The sequence below is a fragment of the Terrapene carolina genome, unplaced genomic scaffold (assembly GCF_002925995.2).
Source record: "Terrapene carolina triunguis isolate 2854851 unplaced genomic scaffold, T_m_triunguis-2.0 Scaffold35022, whole genome shotgun sequence".
Classification (NCBI taxonomy): Eukaryota; Metazoa; Chordata; order Testudines; family Emydidae; genus Terrapene; species Terrapene triunguis.
The window spans coordinates 1,889,225-1,915,543 of NW_020699373.1; the positions used below are offsets into that span (position 1 = coordinate 1,889,225).

At 43.1% G+C, this 26,319-nt stretch overlaps 1 protein-coding gene across 1 annotated transcript in view; it reads right to left on the reverse strand.

Moving 5' to 3' along the window:
- The window catches only part of LOC112116425 (lysine-specific demethylase 4C), a 438,460-nt gene that overhangs the window by 381,533 nt on the left and 30,608 nt on the right, over positions 1-26,319 (reverse strand). Inside the window, exons 2-4 of the mRNA XM_026646385.1 lie at positions 24,997-25,035; positions 16,888-17,052; positions 118-293 (exon numbers count right to left, since the gene is read on the reverse strand). Of these exons, the coding sequence (XP_026502170.1) occupies positions 118-293; positions 16,888-17,031 (320 nt within the window). The 5' untranslated portion in view covers positions 17,032-17,052; positions 24,997-25,035. The remainder of the gene's footprint in view (positions 1-117; positions 294-16,887; positions 17,053-24,996; positions 25,036-26,319) is intronic.

Sequence of the window (26,319 nt, forward strand, 5' to 3'; positions counted from 1 at the left end):
GATGGCCTTCAGTAAGTAAGTTAGATATAAAAATCACCTGGTGCCTAAAAGGGTAAAAATCACAGTGGGAGAAGGTTACATATTCTCCTTTCCAAACAGAATACTGAATATACATACTTGTCACTGTTGGCCAGTTGCCTGAACTCTTTCACGGTCATTGGCTTTTTCTGAATGTTGTATTGAGTGAAAAGCCCTGATTGACCAGTGACCATCTGCTGAATTGGAGCTGGAATCACTAGATCATCAATGTCGTCGTAATGTTTTCTCGGCTTCCACTCCTTGGGTGGGATCACCTGAAAAGTCAGAGCAGCAATACACAAATCAGCATAGCTACTGCTCATGTCAAAAATACTTTTGAAGTGGATGAAGAAACAAATAATTTCATTAAATCGAATACAGAAAACTTAGCAAATCTGACTGAAAGATTTAAAGATTTAATTACTGTAAGTTAAAAAATCTTGTTGTCCATGAACATTGTGAACCATCTAATTTAAACATAACATCTTCAATGTTTTTTAAAACTAGATAAAAGTACAGAGTTATTTGCTGAATGCCTCTCTCCATTTTCCTATCTGGGTTATTCAGTAAATCTTACAAAGTCTGGTCTATACACAATTTTTATTCCAATTTAAACTATTTCATTTAAGGCAGTGGTACCCAATGCGGTGCCCACGGGCACCATGGCGCCTGCCGGGGCACTTATGTGCGCCCGCCTAGTGCCCAGCAGGGGAGAGAAAGCCATGGACCCGCGCCTGCCAGGAACAGAGAACTCCAGGGCTGCAGGCGCCAGTGTTCTCGGTCCCAGGCAGGCGCGACGCCACGGCTTAAGCCGGAGAGAAACCACGGCCCCGCGCCTGCCGGGGACAGAACTCCGGGGCTGCAGGTGCTGATGTTCTCGGTCCCAGGCAGGCGCAGCAATGCGGCTTAAGCCGGAGAGAAGCCGTGGCCCCACGCCTGCCAGGGACAGAGAACTCCGGGGCTGCTTGGGGCGGCAAAAAGCCGTGAGGCAGCCCTGGCCAGAGCCCTGCCGCTGGAGAGCCAGAGCATCGTCCCCTGGAGACAAAGCCCGGGCTGCGGCAGCGAGAGGGGCTCCCAGAGTGTGTGAGGAGCCGGGGAGGGAGGGAGGGAAGCGGGGCCCGAGATGCAGGCAGGGAGGAGGGGTCCTGCTGCTGCCACCGCTACTGCTGCTGCTCTGAGTCTCCCCAGGGCGGAGCGGTGTTTCCCTGCCCGAGCAGGCTGTGCAGGGCGCCGCCGGGCTGGGCGGGGGACGCGGACCCTGGCTCACGCACTGATAGGGCGAGTGGCTGGGCAGCCCGAGCTGCCCCCGGACCCAGCCCGCCGCGCACCTCCCCCACCTCAGCCCCGGTCTGCTTGCCCTGGGCCCCCACAGTGCCAGAGGTGGGGAGAGGGACAGCCCGGCTCCAAGCGGGGCATACTGCCCCGCCGGGGGACCCCCACGGCTCGGGCACCTGGGGGTCAGTGTCTGTCCTCTCGGCTCTGCCTGCATGGGGCTAGGGAAGCAGCTGTCAGTGCCTGCCCCTCTCAGCCTTTGCACCCCCCATCCTGCTCACAGCCTCTTCACTTGTACCTCCCCACATCGCTCCTTCGCCGAACCCCTTCCCCTTGTACTCTCCCTTCACCCTCACCTCTCCCCTTGTACCGTTCCCCAGCCCTCTCCTCCCACACCTCCCCCTTCCCCTGCACCTCTTCTCCTGCAACCCTCCTGATATCCCCTCTCCTGCTCCACCCTCCTCCACAAGTACATTACACCCCGCTTCTCTGCTCCAGTGTAGAGCCCCCAAGCACCCCCACACCCGCTCCTCTGCCTGAACCCTCTTTACTAGATCCCCATCCCTTTCCAGGTACAAGGTTTGAGGGTTAGTCCCTATGCCTTCCATGTGCATTTGGGTGCGGGTGGGGGAGGGCACTGGTGGAGGGGGTGGAGGGGGGGGGAGAAGAACTCAGGGCTGGGGTGGGGGGCAGCCAAAAATTTTTTTGCTTGGGGCGGCAAAAAACCTAGACCTGGCCCTGCCCGGCAGGCGCCGCCTAGTGCCCCAGCAGGGGAGAGAAGCTGGGGCCCCGCGCCTGCTGGAGACAGAGTACTCCGGGGCTGCGGGCGCCAGTGTTCTCTGTCCTCGCAGCTTCACTCCAGCTTCTTTCTGGATTCATATATTATGTAATATTAAATATGATGTTTTTTGTATTATTTAATGTACAAATACAAAATAAGCCTTGAAAAATTGTTGGTGCCCGCCCCCCTCTTCTGAAAACATGAATGTGCTACTGGCCACAAAAAGGTTGGGGACCACCGATTTAGGGGCATGATTTTTTTTAAACCAAATATGTTAAATTGGTATAACCCCTCATGTGGATGCAGATATATTGGGTTGCCTTAAACAGAGTTTATTCCCATAAATTTATGTAATAAAACTAAGTACAAAAACTGTGTGTACACAAGCCCCAGTTGATTGTAAAGTTTGGGGGAGGTGGGGTTCGTTTCAAGTTCCTCTGATTCACCCCGTCTGATTCCAAGTTCTGCTATGACTCACAAGCATGCACCATGCTATTCACAGCCATCGGGAATTTTACAGAAGCCTGAGTTCACCCAAATGGTCTCATACAAGTGTCTTGTTTTAGGGTATTAGGTAGTTTTGAAAAGATGTTTTATATATTATTACAGCCCAAATGGAAATCTCTAAATTCCAAATATTGTCTATTTATCTTTTAATTCACTACTTTGGCAACAAGACATTTTTTTAAAACACTGCAACAGCTATTGTTTATGTAGAGTTCTTTATATATAAACTTTTTACATTTGTATTATTGTTATTAAAAGACTGAAGACATTTCCTCCTCTTTCCCCCCCCAACCTTTAGTTTTGTCTTTTTATATGTTACAAACATTGGAAGTGTTTGTGCTGCTTACAAAAACTAAACACAGCAAGCATGGCACTGTTAGTTATTTCTTTATATGTGCATTAGCATCAGCAGTGATGCTAACAAAAGTCTTGGATGAGTTTATTATAGTTAGTCTGTATTCGCTCTGATAGCAGGCTGTTTCTTCAAAATGCAAACATTTTAGGGTTATATATAAAAGTGGCTATTGCATTTTTGTTTATCTTTAAAACACCTTAGTGAGAGTATGGAATTTTAGAATACATCTGAGATCTGGAGATCGTTCATTGTCTCCAGATAACAACAAGGTCAACTTTTAAACCTAACCCATTGGAACATGTCTTTCTGAGACTGGGATGTTTCCATTGTTCACAGTATTAAACTGCACAAACCTAGAACATGTAGGAAATACAAATTTAGACAACCAAAGAAAATGTTTTTAGCAGATAACCATTTCCTGTTAAAGGCATAGTTAATGCTTCCAGTTTAATCCTGCACTTCCTACGTGATTAAAACTCACTTTTTCTTTTCTTTCCTTTTTTTTTTTTTTAATTTTATGAACTTTGATGTGACCTTTGTCCATCTAGGGACTGCAACATTGGGCCCAATGTTTCCTCTTCTAAAAGAAACAAGAGTGCTCAACGGCCTAGTCTTGTAGTTTCCATTAATGTTTTCACACAAATCTTAACAAGTTATATGCACAAAAAATACAAAACACTGCTTTGGAAGCAGAGAAGCCATGCATTCAAAATGTATGCATAAAAATCAAAGATGTGCATAGACATTTCCATTTTCATGATTATTAGGCATGAACTTCTAGGTTTGGCTCCACAACGTGAATATTAAAAAACCAGCACTTGCATCCTTTTGTTTAATTCAAGGTCAATAGTGTTTTGTTTTTAGCAATATGCAGCACGAAATATTTTTGTGAATAGTGTCCAAAGTATCCTCCTTCAGCAAACTGGAGCACACTTATTGTTTAATTGTATTACAGTAGTGCTTAGCGAGCCCACCTGAGATTGGGACCTCACTGTGCTATGCGCTCTCACTGTAGTGAGAGACAGTCCCTGCTCTGAAGACTTTACCATCTAAATAGACATGATATACAAAGGTTGGGGACAGGGAACAGACACAGAAATTAAGTGACTTGCCTAAGATAAGTAGTTCAATGGCAGACCTGAGGACAGAACCTAAAGGTCTCTTGACTCTCAGTAAAGTACCCTTTCCACTAGGTCATGCAGCCTCCCCATTAATGTTTAGCAAAACTATCATCTTCCAAATCACGAGCATCAAATTCATTCCATGGAGAAAGCCAAATTCTACTTTTAACTGTGGTCTATAGCTTTATGTTGCTCAGTGTTCAAACATAAAAAAGGACGGACTAAAACAGGGGTTCTCACAAAAAAAATTTTGGTGGCCTCAGAGTGCGGCCACCAACTCTTGCTGGTGGCCACGCTGACAATTTTTCCTAAAATACTTAATTAACTTTAGGAAAAACAAATAAATATGCACGTACACACATCCAAATCATTGTTATTTATTTATGTTGGGTTTTTCCCAGACTCAGTAATAAAAATAATTTACGGTTGTCTCTATTCTTTAATGGACCTAAACAGAATAGAAATACAAATAAGGCACTTTGCATGTTGTTGTTTTATTGTTGTTGTTTCTTTTGCCTTTTTAGTTGTACCCCTCCCCCCCCCCCCAAGACTTGCTAGCTGGTAAGTCTTCTGCTGTGAAAAGTGATATTTGTACGTTTGTTAATATCACTTTTCACAGCAGACTTACTCAGCCCTGGCAAGCCCTGGGACAAATTAAGCCCCGGATGGGGAAATGGGCAGGGAGGCAGCGGGGTCCAGGGACAATGGCGGGATAGTGAGCCTGGGGCCGAAGCCTGGAACCAGAGCCTGCCACCGCGTGGACGGAGTTCGGAGCCCCGTGGCCAAAGCCTGCCTCCCCTCCCCTTGGGAAAATGGGGAATTCACCAGCTGCCTGCACCTCCAGCATTTGTCTCTCTGGGGAGAGGGGCCACTGCTTTGCGCCCCCACCCCCATCACAGCCCAAGACGCTGTGGCCGCAAGGAAAGGCCCTGGAGACCGCATTTGAGAAACACTGGACTAAAACCAAAACAGTGCAACATTCAGGCTTTATTCCTCCTTCAACATGTACTGTGCTCTCTCATCAAGCACTTCCTGAAAGCAGAGTTCTCGCTCCTATACATAATTATAGTATGGCTCTCCTTTTTTGGGTAGCTATCTATCATAACAGAGGTATACATTTAGGACTATATACTCCCCTCAATCTCCCATTGATTTTAATAATCAGTTTGCAAAAAGATCAAAAGGTAGAATATATGGCCTTTATTTAGTAGTTAAACTTTTAGTTACCATTGTGTATTATTTCCTCGCTAACTTATCACATTCAGAATCACTTATTGGAAAAACAGGCTCACTGTTAGTGTGTCAATCCTATCAGGCCTTTGTGTCTCTTCTTTTCCTAGTTTCTCTCCCCCTCCCCTACCTCTCTCTCTCTCTCCTCCTTTATTCCCTCTGCATTTTCTTCCTTAAAGCAACTCAGAGCTTCCCCTCTCTGTGAGCATCACTACCCTCCACTTCCTCTTCGCATCTGATAAAGTGATCAGCAATAATATAGTGCTGACATTTAAAGTGAAACATGCCTCTCTGCAGCAGGGATGTTTGATCAGACTGTCGGGGATCCAGAAATAGAACACCTGCATAAGTGGGTCAAGGCAAGGACCAAAAGTCAACGATAGAGGAGAAAGAAATCCAGAGGGAGAATGCCTTTGAAAAGATTCTGTGGGTGACTGAAGAACAGAAGCATGTTGTTCTACAGAATTTGTTAGGGGCCACAAGTACAAAGGTGCAGACTTTGGTATTTGTGGGAGAAAAAAAAAATCGAATTCACTAAGGTGCACACTTGATTCTGAAGGGTGTGCTTGTACTAGAGTCTGCTCTCTAAGGAACAGAAAGTCCTTATGCCAGCTATGTTCTGGTAAAAGTCCAGTTTTACTGAACAGGACAGAAGCAGCAAGAAGGTGGGATGTTACAAAGAGGCAATAGCAAAAGGTTGGTTATTATGATGTTTGATGTGATGTTACTTGTTAAGACCAAACAGGCGTTCTCCTCATGATTAAGAATATTCTGTACAGCTTTCCCAAGAAATGGGCAAGACTATATGGGGCAGGTATGTTACAGGTTGTGCTGCCCCATTAGTGGGAGCTGTGCCTAATCACCTGACTCTCAGGTGATGGGTTTGAGCTTGGACCGATGGTAGGGTCAGGTGACTAGGCATTGCATAAGGGTAGCTGAGGAGAGGAAAACCATGGGATGGCTCTCTGGAGAGGGCCAGAGTAGGCCTGGCACAGAATCCCAGCTTAGAGAGAGATGGGGAGCTGAGAGGTAGCATGAGCAGGGGCCTGATGTCCAAATAAAAGGGTAAAGAGGAGGAAGAAAAAAGTAAGACCCACCTGCAGGGGACGACTCTACCTAGCAGCCAGAGAAAAAGGCTTTGCTGGAGTTATGTGCAGAGATGGGCAGGAGCAAAACCCTTAAGTGGGAATTAGGAGCCCAGATGAGGCATAATGGACTGGTGAACCTGGAGAAGAAGGCTAGGAGATTGTGTCTGTGAGTTAAACTGTTAGTTTATGTTAACAAACCAGATTCCAGAAAGGGAGAGTAATTCTAAAGCATAAGAGTTGTGGAGTTTTATTTTCCTGGGGAAGGAAGAAAGGAAACTGAGGCAGCAGTAGGGTCCTACTGGATGAGGTAAGACCCTATTTTAGGGGACAGGGAAGAACAAATTGATTGTCTCTCATGCTGCTGTCACCCCTTTCTCCCTGCATCTGACTCTACATGAAGCCCTCGCAGCATGCAGCAGCCATTCTGCTGTGGTTGCTGGCCTGCCCTAGAAGGAAGGTATAGTCAAAACAATTTGTTCTTAAGATACTGTGGGTCTGACCAATCACTACCCCTTGGGGACAAGAATGACAAAGCATCTGGGGTGGGGAGGGGAATTCACATTCCTCATAGCATCCCATTCCCGGAGGTGCAGTTTTGAGTTAAGAGCAAGAACAGGAAGTTACAGCTGGACTATAAGTGGATTGTAATGATAAGTGCAGGGTATATGGGGTGAGTTCAACAGCCACATAGTAGACAACCACACCTGTAAAGGGTAGTTTGCTTACAGATGGTCCTGGCGCCTCACTTAACTCTCATTAGAGGCTCCAAGTAGCTGTATGTGTACCACAGGGCCACACCCCAGGACCTGGCCTCAGCTGGCATGCAAAATCTAGTGAGGATAGCTAGTGGCAGCAACCACTAGTGAAGGGTGCATCTGGCTCTGCAAGTGCATGCCAAGGACTCCTGGTCGAATGCTTGGCGAACATCAGACCATAGAAACTGAATGAAGAATGGAAAAGTCTTCATTCGATCCCATCAACATTGCTGGGCTGATGGACAGGAATCGAAGAAGAATGATCAGTGCATCACTTCCACCAATATCTTTATCTAGATTAAGTTGTGGTCTTGTTTTGGGGGGCTAAGAGAAATAAATTCCTGCCTGCGTATGTTGGAGTTGCATACCTCGCAATCTTTCAAATGGCTAAAACGGGACACAGCACCATTCAGGCTTGGCCTGTCTGCCCCTATGTAGACAGAGACAGAGAGGCCAAACGTGAGTGGAGCTGCGGCCTTGTGTGCCAGTCACACCACCACTCAGTTTGGGGAAACTCTCAAATAGGTGAGCCTCTTTGGACTCTCCCTCTCTGGGTGGCCCTGAATGCAAGAAATTTTCTGCTTCAACCAGCAGAGGGCTTTGGAGGTCAAAGCAGGACAATCAAACCTGGGACTGCTGGGAGGTCTGGAGTTGTTACTTGCAGTGTTCCAGAAAAATCCTTTGATTTTTATAAGCAGGTGTTGCAATTAGTGGTAGAAGCTTCAAGATGGCAAAAACACTTTTGCCTAAGTTTCTTCTCAGTGGTCATGCAGATGAAACTGGAATCTGTGAGTACTTGATACACTCTGAGCTGCTGCTCTCTGTGAATGAGTGGACTGATGAGAAAGCACCACAGAACATAGCAGTGTTTTTGAATGATGATGCCAAAGCTTTACACCAGAAGCTTCCCAGTATGAATCATGGATCTTCCAGACAATTACACAAACACTTATATGACCTCTAGGAGAGATCTGTTTTTGAAATACTGGAGGGAATGACAAGATTGGAGTAAGAGAAAGGGGAACCCCTGCATACTTTATTTGCATTGAGGAGCCTGTTTAATAGGGCTTTCCCTGCCCCTCACAATCTGTGAGATAGCTTGAGTAAAGCAGAACCATCTGCACTGATCTGGAACTGGCAAAGCAGAGAGGGACCTATGTCCAGTGACAGGACATGAGCGAATCCTGTGTGAAAAGTCAGTTTATAAATGGTTTAACAGAGGAACTTCATAACCTGCTGGTGAAGGAAGATAACATACTGGATAAATGTATGGACGAGATTATGTGCAGAGTTACAAATGTGGAAGCAGAAGCTGGGATCTCCTTAAAAGGTATCAGCTATTAATTCCCAGACCTAGGGTGATTCCTTTATACCAAATGCTACGCTTCAAGAAATGATTGCTAGTGAAGTGGCTAAAAACTTAGAGGAGTCCCAGTGCAAGATATTTGCAGAGATCCCATGGGTCAAATAAGAGCAACAGTCTCCCAAGTAGTTCCCAGGTCATATGACATTTGCAGGTAATGAGGAGGCAAAGCCCATGGGAGACAGAATTGCCCAAGCAGAGGGAAGCCACACCAATGAAACCAGAAGTTGCTGACAGAAGCATCCATAGAAGACAATGGAAGAAAGCAATTAAAACAGCTATTCTTACAGTATGCTAGTGTGTTCTCCAAGAATAATGGGAAGCTTGGGAGATATGATCAGATGCAACATCCCTTAAGCAAGGGACTGTTCCTGTGAGGCAAATCCTAAAGGATGCTAAATTGCATGCTAGAGGATGTCCTGCTTAGACCATCTATATCACCTTGGGCATCCCCAATTATAATCGTGAAAAGGCCCAGCAGAGACTTAAGAATATTTATTGAATACAAGAGACATAACTAAAGAATTCAAGATAGCAGCCTTTGAGTCACTGAAGGAAAGACTGCTAAACCATGCGGTGTTTGAATTTCCAGACTCATCCTGTCCATTTGTGATAACCTGTGATGACTTATGGCCAGATTTGCATTTGAACGAATTGAGTAGCTCAGTTGGCAGAGGCTGGTGGCCTTTGGAAGTCAAAAATTAAATGAAGGAGGAAAACAAAAATTCAGCAACAGTACTGGAATTTCTGGCAATTGTGGAGGCCCTTGGGGCCTATCATCCATATTTACTAGGTTCAGAATTCATAGTTCACCGTAAACATGGAAAGTAATATATGGTTGTGAATGCTCTCAGCTGGATGAGGACAGTGAAAATAGACTCCGACTGATCATGTGACGACATCTGGCAAGAACAGTCTAAGGACCCTGAGTTATTTTGGTGTGCTAAAAGATCTACCAAATGAGATGCAGACTGGAGAGGTTCAAAGCAGTTCAGGAACAATTAACATTGATCCAGCTACCCATTTGCTGGTGTATGACTTCCCAGGTCTATCAGGGTTGTCTTGTCAGCAAGCTTGCAGAGAGCAGTGCTGGAGTGTCTTCATGACATCAAAGCAGCAGGCTGCCTGGGGTAAGAAAAGACTCTGAACCAGATATTCGACAGATTTTTTTTTGGCTGCAGATGTTAAGGATTTGGTACTTTCCCATCTTACCTGTCAAAAGAAAGCACCAGCAAGGAGCGGCAGAACTCCTTTTAGGGGATATGCCCCTATCTAGTAAGCCCTGGGGGTTCATGGTTGTCTTGGAAGGGCCACAACCAGAAACACCAGTTGAAATCGATATTTGCTGATAGTGTATGACACCATGTAAACGTATGTTGTGGCAGAGGCACTGAAGGATAAAAGGCCTGAGACAGTTACAGCTGCATTGATGAAACACGTAATGTTGGAGATTGCCCCTGCCCCTGCCCCTTCTCTCCCCCTCTGCCTCAGCTGCCTTTCAATGATCAGGGAAGGAATTTCAATCACTGTTATTACATGAGGTTTGCTGATAACTCCAGATAACATACCTAAAGTGAGGTCTGGGGTTGCCCACCCTGCAGGTAATGGAAGAATGGAGAGAGTAAACAGCACCACTGGTTCCATGCTCATACCCTTAGTGAAGACCAATGAGACTGAGATATGAGGACACTTCTTGTCTTTGCATATAACACCAGCTGACACTCAACTATTCACCACTCTCTCTCTCTGATTATTTTTGGACTTGCAAACCCATGCTTGCATATGACTTGATGTTCAGCAAGAAATGGCAAGGCCTCCTGCACCTACACAGGCAGAGTCTTATACCAGTGACCTGAGCACAGCATTTCAGAAGGTGGAGGAACAAATGAGCCAGAAGGAACCATGACAAGCACAAGGTGCCAGGAAAAAGTGACCATGTGCCCATCTAGGAAGGAAAAAACATGTGGCTATGCACAAGGAAAAATCAGCCAGGAAAAAAATAAATAAATAAATAAAACCTCAAATGTCCTCCTTTTCAGGGGGACCTTACACAATACTTAAGAAAATAAACAGTTTATCCTTGCTGATATGAAAAGTGAGAGCTTGCCCCTTTGTAGTACATGGAGAATTGATGCCCAGATTTATTGAAAGAAAGGGGAGGGCAAACACTGAGGTTATTCAACAACCTCAGAGGAGGATTTGGAAATTCACCAGCAGATTCCTGTAACTTGTAATACGAAACTGGTTGTGGAGGAGTATGTCCTCAAGACTTCACCACACTGCAGTCTTCAAAAGACTGTCTACGCCCACCAGATATGCCTAACCTGGAGAATATGAACCCTATACATGCCAATAATCTCTGGATTCATTTACAAGTGACATCTCCATGACTGAATACAGGACTTGAGGAGGCAGACTAACAGGGAAACCTGTGAAGATGGCAGACTATCTGGATTCCTCGGAATTACAATGATAATAAAACTTTAGTTACTGTTTTCAAACTCTTATTAAATCAAAAGAGGGAAAGTTGTAATGATCAGTGCAGATAGCATCTTCACCAATAGATGGTGCTGATGTTCTTACTTGCAATGTTCCAATAAATCCTTCAATTTCTATAAGCGAATATTACAGTGTTTGTAATTTTGTCACAATTTATGGCTGGAGTCTCAAAAGGGCCAGCTCCCAGGAATTAGAGAGATCTGGGAGGTGACTGATGGACCCTATTAGCCTACAGGAAGAACTGGAGGAGACCTTAAGTCTTCATACTCTCAAATATCCTTCAAGTGTAGCTTTATTTCTTCTTGTGGGGAAGGGTAAGAATATTTGGAAGTGGCCTGCATCCTGCATGTTAAGCTGAAAGGGGCCAACCCTGAATACTGGTTATTTGTAGGGCTCTACCAAAGTCATGGCCATGAAAAACACAACATGGACAGTGAAATCTGGCCTTTTGTGTGCTTTTACCTATACTATACAGATTTCACGGGGTAGGCCAGCGTTTCTCAAATTGGGAGTCCTGACTCAAAAGGAAGTTGCAGGAGGTTCGCAAGGTTATTTTAGGGGGGTAGCGGTATTGCCGCCCTTACTTCTGCGCTGCTTTCAGAGCTGGGTGGCTGGAGAGTGGCAGCTATTGTCCGGGCGCCCAGCTCTGAAGGCAGCGCCCCGCCAGCAACAGCGCAGAAGTAAGGCGTGCCAATACCATACCATGCCACCCTTACTTCTGTGCTGCTGCCTTCAGAGCTGGGCGGTTGGCAAGTGGCAGCCACTGACTGAGGGCCCAATGCCATGCCATCCTTACTTCTGCGCTGCTGCTGGCGGCGGCTCTGGAATGACATACAAAGAGATTTGAGGTGTGTGCAAAAAACTCTGGAGACTATCAGATGAACAAAGTTGAGCTGGAAAATGTATCCTTACAACTTATTTTAAATGGGAGAGAGAATGCAAGAAAGTGCATGCATGTGTGTGTGCACACGGGAGGAGTGACATGTAAGAGTGGAAAAGCCACGGAACATAATGTACTTCCACTTCATTCTATGAGTATTGTTTTTTCTGTAAGTAAACTGCACCAGCGCTGTCTTGCCAACAAACAATTGAGGTATAAACACACCCCTGGAACATTAAAATTCAAATGAACTCATTTACAGAGTACAAATATCCCAATCCCTGACTAGTGTGACCATCAGAGAAAATCCTACTCCCACTGGAGGCAACAGGAGTTTTTTCCAATGACTTCAACAGAAGCAAGAGGAGATGCCCCCCTCCCAAATACTGTTAGCAGGTTCCTGATAATATTTATAAGAAGATTGCAGGACAGTTTCCATTCTAATCCATTGTTTGCTCATATCCATAATGTTGTTAAACCACGCTTTTGGGTCTGAAATTCTCTATGCTTAGTATCTGTCCCATTATTGAGCAAAATAATAACACCTAGCACTTATATTGCACTCTTCATCAGTAGAGCTCCAAATGCTTCACAGTCTTTTTAATGTACTTATCCTCACAATACCTCTGTGAGGTAGGGAAATATTATTATCCCCATTTTTTCAGATAGGGAAGTGGGGCATACAGGATCTTGCCCAAGATCACACAGGAAGTCTGTAGAGGAGCTGGGGAATTTAACCAGGTCTCTCAAAGTCTAAGCTAGGGCCCCAATCACTAGACTGTCCTTTATCTCAAAACAGTTCAAACATTTCTATGTGAAAGGAGAGTGAGGGAAAAAATGCACTTTCCCCCATAATTAAAAAAAAAAAAATCTGACTTTTTGGAACAGGGCTATAAGTGGCTGAAGTTTGAAAATGGCACTTTGACATGGAGACATTCCTTGCTGAGGGAAGGAATAAATGGCCTTCTATGGAAGGAAATTGGTTTTGATTTGTATTTAAGTAAATTTCAAAAGAATCTTGCTTGACAATGTAAAAGTTTTAACAGGTTATACTGTGTAGAGGGGTGTGTGTCCGAAAGCCTGTCTGCTTCTCTCCCAAGCCCTGCAAACCACTGTAGCTCTGAACCACAAACTGGCATTTAAAGTAGCTAGCAATGGGGACTCCCTACCCATGTTCAATGTCACTCTGCAACTACACTTCATTACATCATGGCAAATAAGAGAAACAACATAGTGATGACAACCCAGTGACCAACCCCTGCCCCTCCACCTTATTCATCATTTTTGTATGCACAGATGCACTTTCGGCTAATGTAAAAACTAGAGGATACAGACAGACAAACTTCAACCAGCTTTGTATGCATCTAAGATGAAGTCTGGCAGGCTGAGTCACATATGTGCTGGATGTCATGTGTCCCAACAGCCTCAAATTAGCCCTCATTGCTGTTCGGAGGTTGGTTTTTAGACTTGTGCAGAGGTTGGTTTTTAGACTTGTGCAGAGATTCAAAATGGACCCAAACTTTTCTTGAAGCAGGCAGGTCATTGCAGTCATAGAATCAAGAATGGCCCCAATGAACTCGATTCTTTTAATTGGTGACAAAAATCAACTGCTCGGTTTTATTTTTAGACCCAGCTGAGCAAATAGGGATTGAATCTGGTGGATGTGGTCCATCACCTGTTGGTTGAACTGGCCCCAAACCAGAAGCAAGGGACACCATCCTGAATTTTATCTTCCTGATAAAAGTGCTTAACTTTCTTAAGCCCAAGATAGGCCTCAAACCCCCTTTGGGTATGATGAAAGGACCATGAGCTTGAGGCAGAGAGCTCAGACTTGTAACCACAGGCAGTGAGAAATGGATCAGTGTGGCCCTTCCCTTTTTGCCCTCAATTCAAGGCACAAGGATGTGCAGAGCACATGCGCCACCCCAATGGGTACTGCTAGCTGAAGGTCTGACTCGCATATTCTGGGTTCATACACACCTGAAGTAGAATATATATTATGTGCACAATCATTTGAAAGAACACAAAATGACACAGCTTGTTCTTAATCTCTGTTCTTCCACCCTCTCCGCTCATTTCAATTATGTCAGTCCTGCTTCTCAGAGCTCCCTCTATTTTTCAACAGGGTATTTTAATGTTGAAAAGCACAGAACTCTCTGCACCCCTCAAAAAAGAGCTGGATAAGCAGGGAAAGACATTTTACTGTGTCATATGTAAGATGGGTCAACAGCATTTCCTACTGTGGTTCCAGAGTGAGATCCAAAGTCTGGATGGGAGTAAATGAGGCCGGGAAAGAATCCAGGCAAGAAACAAACACAGAATTGATGCCTGGGGCCATATTTCTTATCACATAATGTGCTGGACTGATCAAAGCTCACAATCTCTCCATTATTATGGTAGGATATTTTCTTAAATGCAGAACACCTGAACTCAGGGGGCCACTACCATATTAAAATTAATAAAGGATCTCAGTGTCCCTGAAGCGGTCAAAGAAATGAAAACGAGAGACCAGCCAAGTCTGCTGCCTTTGGGAATTTCAGTGCAAAATTAAAAACAGTTAATACTGAGTTTGTGTGTCTTGAAAGAAAAGTTTTAATATTTTCAGAAACACAGAATGACTCTTTTCTTATAGCTGACATGAGAAAAGTTGTCTGTACTCAGCATGCTGTCAGCTGCTGCTATCTTTGTAACAGATCCTGGAATTGAAAGTCATAAATTACTGACATTCTCCCTGATCCCCAGTCCACAAACAAAGCACTCTGGTCTCAGGTGTCTTTAATCTGTTAATTTTCTTTGTTTGTTACATTAGCTCACCCGTTCCAGATCTCATTAGCTTTCTCCTGTTACACACCTCCAGCCGCACCACAACCTCAGTGTCTGCAGTCTCCCGGTGTGACAGCTTCCCTCCTGAGAGCCACTACAGAGGTTACTCTAATGACTGTCACTAAATACACAACCCTGCTATCAGACATAACATTAATCTAAATGTAACATCGATTAAAACATTTCAATGAGAAAAATATTTGCCCAGGGAAGCAAGGATTATGTTTAGAGCATAATCAAAACAGAAAAAGTCCTTATCTCCTGATAGGTTTTAGCAAGTGACTTACACTTTCATTTAATGTCTTTAAGAATATTAACTAAGGATTTTAACATAGAAACTGATACTGTAAACAGCTCAGTTTTATTTACAGTTGAAAGGCAAAGAGAGTTTGACCTTCTGTTTTTAAAATATTTTTTCACTCTTTAGAAATTCTTCACTGAGAGTAGAAAAACCACCCCAATCAGCCTGCCTAAAAACTGAACGAGGAGTGCAATCACCACTAAACCCCAGTACCTTCTTGCTCCCTGATGGGGACTGAAAGCATTGACAAGGCAGTACAAAGCACATTGAGGAAAGAGGGCACCTTCCTTCACTCTCTAGTAACCAGGCCTTGCCTTCACTGTGAGAGAGGCAATGAAAGGCCTCAGAAAACTCTGCATGCAGCCCATGGTGATTGGAAGAAAGATCACTACAATGTGGATCCTTTGAGGGTGGGAAAAAGTAGGTGGCCTCATGGCGCCAAGAAGAGTTTAACATACCCCTGGACAATCTACCATCAGCAAACCCAAGATGCTGAGGTGTTGGGGATCAAGGAAGCAAGTCAATATACTGAACAATCCAAAACGAGTTGCACTATCCCTTCACTCTCTGCTAGCTCAATTATTGTTAATCAGAAGGGGACCAAAACATATAAGCTTCCTGTTCCCCAGCCATCTTAGGACTTGATTCTGCAAGGTGTTGAGTGCTCTGGCTTTGGTCCACCAAAGCACCTGTCCCATTGCAGTGATTAGTACCATGCAGCAAACCCTCAAAGAGTAAGTCCTCATTGGTTTCAAAACAGAATGAGCACAGAAGGTGATGGGGACAATACAACATCAGTGTGTACTTTTATGTCACATACTTCTCTATGTCTTATGAATGAGTTGCCCAATCTAGTAATTTGAATTTTCGTTTAAAAAAGAAAAAAAAAAAAGTTTCTAGCCTTCATGCTTGCAGAGAAAAGTTTGGAGATGTGACTGAAGTGCATCCTCAATGCTCAAAAACACAGAAAGCAAATAAGAACCCAAAGTTTGTTATTTCTTCTTTATAAAGCTCATTTTAAGCCATTCTGATGATTCTTGAATGTTCTGGGTTTGCAACACAGGGTTGGAGACCCAGTGATTAAGGTAGCTGTTCCTAGTGACTACTCTGAATGACTGAGCTGAGATTCCCAGATCTGCATGTGCATGGTTGTGTTTCCTCCCCTATGAGCCTCACACTGCAGGACTACATAAGAGTAACAAGACTAACGTATATAGCAGAGATAAGAACATATTCATCATGTAAATAAATAAGTTACAACAAACTGAAGTTGTGACAATTTCTCTCCATTAATGGAAACTGACTAGCTACAAGGCCCCGAATCAACCATTGCTCAGCCAAGATGTAATGCTACAGTAGCTTTTGCATGGTTTCCATGTCTTACTTTTGTCAATCAGAAGGTAGGATGATTACAATTTAAAAAAAAAATCAACAATTTGAAATCCTATGATGGCCCAGATGCTGTAAACACTCAAGAATGTGCTTCATTTTATTCATAAGTAGACCCACTGACTTCAGTGAAATGATTCAAGTCAGTAAAGTTATACACACCTTTAAGTGTTTGCAGGGTGGATTCCTATATTTGGAATACTGGATCCCCTGATTTATATTTTGGACTGCACTGCTAAGCACTAACAGATTTTCTTTTCACATTCCATGTGATGATAATAGCAAAACCCAATAATTTGAGAGTATGTGGCGGACAACATATATTTTCTTTTTTCTTTGTTTATCTGCAACATGAGCTATTCCATTTAGCTCTCGTTAAAGAGTGACATATCAACAGCTATCACAGGAAAACCATTTGAAAAATTATTAAAATTTAACACATCAGTTTTGCAAAAGGCAAATGTTTCTGAAAATAGTTGAGTTTTTTTATGTAAAAGATGTTTACCTTTGCAAGTCCAGCACGATGAGCACCTTTTGATTCCATGTACGCTAAGTATTTGTTGAACTCCCTGAATTCATCCATTGAAGGCCTAAAAGTCATAATTTTGCAGCTTGGGTTGGGAGGACTGTCCGAGACGACAGCTGCCATTTTGGCTCAATATCAGTCCTGCTAAAAATTAAACAAGTTATTAATAAGTATAATGTATATTGAAATGAAAAATCCTTCAATGAAAATAGCCTCCAAAAATATATCAATATATCTGCTTCTACCTGGAATGAACGCTTTTGAAATATTATCTCCCAGGCTGGTTATAAGAAAACACAATATAAAAGTACGACTAGGTTGTTCAGCCATTATCCACCCTGGTGAACCCAATCATGAGTAACAGTTGCACAATCTAGCCCCTCATTGTTTGTCTTTATAACGATATACTCTCTAAACTTATCCTTCAATATTATAGCAGCATCTGCTTGGGCTGGTTCATCTCCAGTACACTGTAATTTTCTCTGTTGTAGGTATTTACAATATATGGCAGCCTCATCACCATAGACCCCAAGCACCTCACAATACTCCTGTTTGGCAGTGAAGTCTCATTATTCCCATTTTACACCTGGGGAATTGAGACACAGAGAGATTAAGTGACATGTCCTAGGTGTTCTGGTCACACCAGAAATTTATTACACAGCCAAGAACTGAACCCAGATTTCCTGACTCCTTAACCAGAAGACTTTCCTTCCCCTCACTGTTTCTTTTAATAGGTTTTAAAGTATATATATCTATACCAAAGGCATAGAGAAACAGGACAAGTCCTCTCCCCCCCACCATGTTTTATCACTAAAAAGAGTAATTAATTTATTTCATTTAATTAAAAGCAACAAAAATATATTCTTGTCTCTCATACAAAGATATAATACTCATGAAATGAGTAGCCACTTATGTGGTTTTCACATACTTATGCTTCCGCTATAGAAACTAACACCAGTCCTGCAATTAGATCTGCTAGTACAGACCCCATCACCCATACAGAGCACTTGTGGGATCAAAGGCATACTTTCTGGGTTTGCAACTGAGGCATGTTGCATACCTCATGGCAGAACGCAATACAATAATTCAACCTTTGATTGACTTTTTAGAGAATTTGCATTATATAGCACAAAAAGGAATCAAACTGTTATAAGCAATGTCAGCTCACTGTAGGTCATCGTTTCTCTTTTGCCCTATGCAAAAGCATAGCCGGGGGGTGAAATTACATAGTGTTATAATTCAAAATAGTCACCTTTTTGCTTTGTAAAATACTATTTTAAAGCATCATCATTAAATACCAGCCATATAATCCTAATTCTAGCTCAAAAGTGTAACAATATATGTGAGCACAGCTATGAAAGAGAAAGTTAAACCAGTTTACATATTAAAACATCTTAGCTCAATTTGTTAGCATTTTTAAATATGCTGTGCTAAATGTGTGGTTTCCATGAGCAGTAAATATCTGTTCTAATATACTGGAATCTGTCATAAAAAAAACAAATAATGAATATTGAAATTAACTGGCATTAAAGCATGTTGGCCTTCCCACCATTATGGGATGGTGGGCAAGGACCCAAAGGCAGGCCACGAACCGTGCGGTTGCCATGTTGCAACTTTAAGAGAATGGGGCAGTACCTCTAAGAGGAGGGCTCTTATTGGGTAGTCTTGGAGCCTTCAACAAGCTCGTAGGTTGGCTGGCTAGCTGGGGGCACAGAGCACAGAGCAGTTGGTATTGACAAGAAAAGCACATGAAGGTCCTTCCCTACTCTGCCCTCCACCTCCACCACAGCAAGATACTCCTAATACTCTACAGACACACCTTGGATAATCCTCCACACTCTTTCCAGTCTTGCTGCCACTGCTACAGTGGCTTCATGCCTGCTACTTATTGCAAACCTTGGGGACATCTTCACTTTTCCTTCCTCGCCTTCTCCATCATCAGCTGTGGCTCTTATCTCCTCCCCACCCCACAAAACTCTCTTTATGGCCCCTGCTTGGGAAGGACTGTGGCACAGCAGATAGTGGTGGAGGACAGAGTAGGAACTTCTGAATTTTTATCTCATCTGCTCCAGCAACCTCCTCTGTGCCCTTAGGCAAGTCTCTTAACCCAGGCCTCACTTCCTCCATCTGGGGAATGAATTTAATAATCATGATGTAGTTACGAGAGAGAGAGAGAGTGTGTGTGTACACACATGCACATACCACTAGCTTGGCCACAGTATCCGGTCTTCGTTGGTTTAGTTTTGTGTGAACTGCTGCTCTTCACATCTGTCTGTGAAAGATTCTTTTATGTCACTCTCCCTCCCCTATTAGTGTCCCTGCACTTAATCTGCTTTTGTGCCTTTACTTTCCCCTTACAGTCGATCTTTAGTTCTCCCACACATGCACACACCTGACTCCTTTTTTTAAACTGTTTCTCTGTTTAAGCCTGCAAGGACTATGGGGTAGGGTGGTCGATGTAGTTTGACCATTCACCTTTTTTTACTGGTTTCATTCAGATTCCTTTCCCTTTTCCTGAGAAACAGTTGTTAAGGTGCCTGATCGAGATGCTTGGCTTAGACCGGTGAATTGTACTATTCTGATTACTGGATATTTTTTCATATAGTGGCTTTTTAATGGGGAGAGGGGAGGGGAGGTGTGCATATGTGTATACACGGTTAGGGCATTCAGGGGGGAGAGGGAGTACACAGTTGGGACAGTCAATAGTTTTCTTAATGGTAATCAATTGAGATATACCGGATATACCTTGCATAAAGGATCCTTGGAGTCATTTCCACCAAGAGTGCCCCTTTCCTTTCATCTCCACTTCTGGATGCATAGCTGATCCTGCTACAATCACTGGCCCAGGGAATATGGAACTGGAATGAGATCCATGAGACCTGGGCATAGTGATACTTGCCTTTTCTGACATACTTGAAGGTTACTGAATGGGGGACACTGTATTAAAGCCAGGTGTTCACATGTTATGGTGGGCAAGTGCCAGGCTTTCTACCAAGCAATGAACAACATTAAGAGGCCTCCTGTACCCACTGCCACCGTCCTTAATCCATACCTGCTATTTCAGGCTAGGTGCCTGGCGTGGTGTTTCATATTCTTCTCAGCCACTACTGATTCAGCAAGCATTAGCAAATCATATTTACACTTTTTCATCCTTATTAGGCATTTCCTCCAAGAGAGGCTACATTAGAAAAGTAAATGTACGGTAGCATCAAAGATTCAAGCATGCTGACCAACCAGTAAAACTAACTACCGTTACTTCTACTCATTTGCCAAGAGGTTATACATCTGCTTCACTGATTGCAGATAAACAAGGCTACATTTTAGTCACGGGTATTTTTAGTAAAAGTCATGGACAGGTCATGGGCAGTAAACAAAACTTCACGGCCTGTGACCTGTCCATGACTTGTACTATATAGCCCTGACTAAATCTTGGGCTGCACCCTGGGGGCACTACGGGTGGTCGGGGGGGGCTCCACAGGTGCTCGGGGGAGGGTGGCGGGACTGGCAGGTTCCCTATCTGGCTCTCCGTGGCTCCCCAGAAGCGGCAACATGTGCCTCCCTCAGCTCCTAACTCCGCGCGCTGACCCCACCCCAAGCATCAGCTCCGCAGCTCCCATGGTGGGGAACCGCGGCCAATGGGAGTTGCGGGGGCAGTGCCTGCAGACAGAGGCAGCACCCAGAGCTAGGAACTGAGGGAGGGACATGTTGCTGCTTCTGGGGAGCCCCCCAAGGTAAGCACCACCCGGAACCCTCACCCCCTTCCACACCCCAACCCTGAGCTTCCTGCCACACGCACCCAAAGCTGCTCAGGCGTCCCCCAGGACAGCTGCACTGGCCACCGCAGAAGTCCCAGAAAATCACGGAATCCGTGACTTCAGTTACCTCCGTGACAAACTTGCAGCCTTACGGATAACTAAAGAAGAACTCAGACTTCTTAACAAGATAATTACTTCATAACCACAATAGCCAAAAGGTGCATTTCCTCAACAGTAACAGAAAGACCACATCCAACAGCTGTTATGGGTGAGCCTCTGGAGGTCGGGAATGTTCCATTGGTGCAATTCTTACCACATACACTCACACATAAGCCACTGGGCTTTGTGCTAGGATAACCTCCCCTTCCTTCCATGTGCAGGTCTTAATTTGATTGACAGGGCATGAGGGAGGATAAGAGGGAAGGAAGAATAGAGGAGAGGATAACAGAAGTGAAAGAGTGTAGTGGCACTTAAGGGAGGAATATTTTTCCACTATGTTTAAAAAATAGCATTTATGGTATTTTCCCCACCCTTAATCCCAAATGGTGGAACTGACTGCCTTACTTGACCTACGGTGCTGTTTCTATTTTATTAGTTTTCCCCTGAACCGTGATGGGGATTGAGACTAGAACTCCCCCTATATTTATCGATGTCCAGCTACCTACATTTTTCTAGGAGACAAAGTGGTTTCTTCTCTTATTTATTTAAGGGATTTAAATGTAATTTTCCTTATTCCTGAGATGCAGTTTGATTTTTCGATATTTATCTGAAAAATAGAGGATTTTTCTTTAAAGTTTTTTTTAAGATGGACTGCTTTACATTTAGGGCCTTTTCCCCCCAGATCCACACCCCACCCCCTACTTCTTCCTTTCTTCCAACCCCCCTTTAACTGGGGTTTTAAGGTAGGTAAAAAGAAAACCGTTAGAAGAAGAAAGATCTTATGCAATATGTAACTCCCCCTCCAGTAGAGCTACAAGGCTGGGTTATATCGCCCCTGCCATGTTCTGGACAATTTTTGGGAGGATAATTGGCAATGATGTATGGCATGAACTCTGACAGCCAGGACTTAAGAAGTTAGTAAGGGCCTTTGTCCTTCAATGCCTGGCATGCAATATTACCTGCAGGAACATGCTCATGACAGATAACTGTATTGCTGACACACACTCATTTTCAGTTGAAATTTTGCTGATATGACCCTACTACAGAGGGAGAGCCTATGATGCTGCTGCAGCATCTATGGATAGGAGTAACCCAAGAGGTTTGGCATTGGTGAATCAGTCTATGCTCCCAGCGACCTTATGGTACCACCGGGCTGCTTTTATCCATTTTGTCTTGTAAGAAGGTTGCTAAATTCCATGACTTGTGACCCATTCATCGAAACATGTGGGCCAATGCACTAGGGAGCAAGGTTCCACTCACTCTACAGAGACCTCATACCCACTGGTCATCTTCATTCAGTGCACAGGCTGCCAGATGCCCTGATCTGTAAAGGAGTTTCATAGTGTGCTGAATAATGGAAGGTTTGGCTAGGTCTTGGAAACCTCCAGAGGAGCAGGAACCACCCACTCACACTCACTCTGCTGTAAAGCATTATGGCTGCCTTACTCAAAGCTACCAACATCAGGCAGGAGGCCCTGTTGTTCAGGGTAGCCTTTCGGCATGCTCCTGGTAAGGAAGTTTGCAGTAGGGGCTGAGGGAAGCCAATTCTAGCACATTCCACAGAGAAGACTGGAGTAATGCAAAAGACATTTACCTTCAAATCCCTTTCTATAAGCCTGAGTAGTTGGAACCAGACCTGAGCTGGGCCTGAGGTGGGTGTCTGGGTTATTTGGCCTGTTCGATAGCTGCTTTGTCATCCCGTCCCCTTTGGCAACCTTTGAGTAAAAGCTTTCTGTTCATACACAGGGACTCTTTCCCCTCATTCAACATCAGCTAATCCCAGGTTCAGGAATTGGATAGATGGTGCTCTGTCTGCTTTAGAACATGTGTCTGCTCAGATTTGGCTTCCTATTTGTCAGCCAGCAGAGCTGACCATGGTATCACTCCTCAATTTGTACCCATTCTCAGTGCTTATCTTTGCTTGCAGCTTCAGGGGCCAGACTGGAACATGATCAGCAGATTCCCTTCCCCAGTTGGATCTTGGGCCAGCCTGTAAGAATGAAAATTCCTAAATAGTTTTCTCCTAGGAAATACCCAATATGGAAGAGTCACCTTGGGCTCTGCACATGAAGAGCTGCTGTGCGATCGGGTGCCTCTACTGAGAACACATGGGTCAAAGAGTCATGACACTGGGAATAAAATTTAAGACTTGTATTATTTTTGATTAAGCAGCAGATAAACATCTTTAATCCTGCATTTCCTCAATCCTTGGAAAAAGTTCTTCTCACCCCTATTTTCAGCATTCTAAGTTTGCAAACAAATCAGTTACTGCAAACAAAAGTCAGAAGTGGGGGGGAAATCAGGGCTTAATATGGGAGTCCAAGGTCAGCCTTAAGTATGGTGTCATTACCAACAGCGCCATAAAACTGTGCAGCACCTTGGACTTGGTCCAATTCCAGTTGAAGTCTATGGAAATTGGGATCAGGCCCACTGATACTTATGAGAGTGCTATGTAAAAAATAAATAAATACTACCTACATAGTATGAATTCCCCACACAGATATCATCTTAGTGCAGAAGATAATAGAAATCCCGGAAACAAATACAGATGTTAACAAGTGACACCAGAACAATGTTTTATTGATTATCTGTCAATTGTTAAAAGCTATTAACAGTCCTCTATCATTAGAGCTAAAGACTGCATCTCTTTAATGTCCTCTTCCACTACTGTAGTAAAGAGAAAATTGCTGCTAAAGTTCAGATGATACAAAAGTTGTGGGGGTTTTGTTCATTCATTTCCCTTGCTAGCTAGTTCGTGCATTTATCTTTTTCATCTTTATTCAGTGGCTGTGGCTTGAGAACAGCTTCTCTCCCTTCAGAAGTTATTTCTAAGTTTATCTTCTGTAGGGGAAGGAAACCAATATTTAAGTCTCAGCTAGTGAGCAGACGTTAATCTGTTAATTGCAATCAGTATAATAACTTATCAAGCAGTAATTATACATTTTGAGAGTTTGGAAATATTTCAAGGAGCAGATTGAGACTAGAAATATATACTTGGTCATGTCTTACTATACTATATATAAAGAATCTAGTATTTTGATATATTAAGAATGTGTTTACTAGTCCTTCACTGATGAGATAAAAAATTTCTCAGTAACTGAACTCTCTGCAAATTTATACTCTGCTTCTATTGTGATTTTATGTTTTAGATATTTCCAGTTTACAGGTCATTAAGCTAGTTAGAACACATCTGTCGTCAACAAATATTTCAAATTCATTTATTTTTAAACTTTGTCCTCATTTAGCATGTGTGTGTACCATGAGGGAGGGGGGGAAAAGTGATTTCCCTTTTTATTCTTATACTATCTTCTTCCTCTACCTATACAGTTGGATTCATGGTAGTAAGGCAGTGTGGCTTTACAAGCAGAAGACAACAAAAGATACTACCAACCTAACCTTTAAAACCCCTAAAAACTTTCTCCATTAAAAAGCCTGTTTTAGAATGTGGCATAAACAAAACCACAAATGATTCAGTGTAAGAGGTCTTAATTGCATTTTGAGATGGCTACTCATCACCCATGGATAATGTACCTATCCTAAACTTATGCTGATGTCTTTGTACCACTCTGCATGATCACATGGTTCTATGCATATGCTGATGCATATTATAGCTAGAGCAGTAGCAACAGCCATTGTTACAGTTGTTTGCAGGCACAGCACCTCTTCCTCTATTCCCCCAGACGGTGTCTTGGTGGGTATACTGCAGATAGGATTTCATTCTCTGCAATCTTTGCTATCCAAGCAAAATAGCATGTACATATAATTACATCCAAAACCAACCCACAACACATTAAAAGCATAGTAAGGTTTCAAAGTCAAGGACTCAAAATTTAAGCCCCAAATGAGCACTGCCTTCCAGAAGTTCCTATGGCTGCCTTGAAGAATTTACTTTTAGTTGGTGGTATCTTCCTACTCTACTGGCCAAACGCATACAGTGAACGGATGGACACAGGCAGCAGAGGATTAATGCCCAATTTACTTAATGAGGGGGAAATTTACTATAAAGTCAGCACTGGAATTTGTCCTCAGAATCAGTATTTTACCTCAGAATCAAAGAAAGAGAGAGCGAGAAAGAGAGCGCAAAATCAATTGCTTGACATAAAATAAAAATCTCTGTATTGCCAGGCGAGAGAAAGAACACTGTAGGAAAAAAAGAAAAAAGGTAATTTGTTACCTGTGAATTTGTATCTTCAATTCCTTCTTTTACTTCCTCCTACCAACAAGTGTAGACAAAAAAAATTAGATATATTTATTAAAATCAGTTATATAGTACCATACATTTACATAGTGCCTCAAATGATATAAGATACAAAAAGTCTCCAACCTACTGGCCTGATCCTGGAAGCACTTATGCATGAGTTACTTAACTCATATGTGCATTTCATTTAATTTCCAGAGTTTTCAGGATCAATTCTTCCATAAAACAAAATTAAAACAATGACAAGGTGAAGCATGAGACTGTGGCTCATGAAAGGGAGGCTATGGAGGTAATGGATAAAGGCAAGAGGAAGAGAGATTCTTGGAGAAGTGGATTTTCAGATAGTGGAATCCAAGAGAAATTCAGACAAACACAAAAATCCCAACAGGAAAAATTTAACTGCCAGCAAAAAGGTTGCTTCCACCCACTGAAGATTGGAAACATGTGAGTAGTGACATTATAAATCCTTAACATATAAGGAGCAACCGCCCCACCATTCTGACTTCTCATCTCCAGCTCCTAGTAGTAACAATAGGAGAAATTAAGCTCATTTATCAAAGCTGTTGTAGAAGGTGGCGGAAGAGAAAAAAAATTATATTGGTGTCATATATATTATATAAAACTTTTAAATATAACCTGCATTACAGTGCAGATAACTGAATTTAAAAAGCTACATACAACTATGCTAAACGACATGCACATGTGGCCTGATGTGTGTTCGTGCCCACCATTGCAATATATACATAATGGTGGATATTTGCTATTTATAAGCCCCCACTGGCAGCCAAGTATCACTGGAAAGAGGTCATACAGGATATTTGATCTCTGTGTATCCATTTGATTTTCAAGCCTTCACCTTCAGACAATTAAAAAAAGTACAGTTGTCTCATTAACAAGAATACTAATAATAATAATAATAATAATAAGACCCACTCTACAGAATACAGATCCACTCTACTCTATTCCCTCAAGCTCACAGGAAAATTAATATTCCCTCCTTACTTATCATTCTATACTTTCTCAAACAGTCTGAAATCTATTGTAAATGCATATGCTACCTAATAGTACCTCCATCTGCATACAGAGAGATCCTATGAACAGCTCTGGGAATTAAGATGGTGTGGCTTCATGCCATGCAAATTTACTGCTCTACAGCCAAAATGCTTCTGAAATAAATGTAGTCAAACTTTACTAATTCTGGGTCACTGAGAACGAAAATGATGCCTAAAATTGTTGATTGGCTCTAGTTTTTAAGATATGCTATTGGGTCAGTATATACGACCCTTGACTTGGGAATGG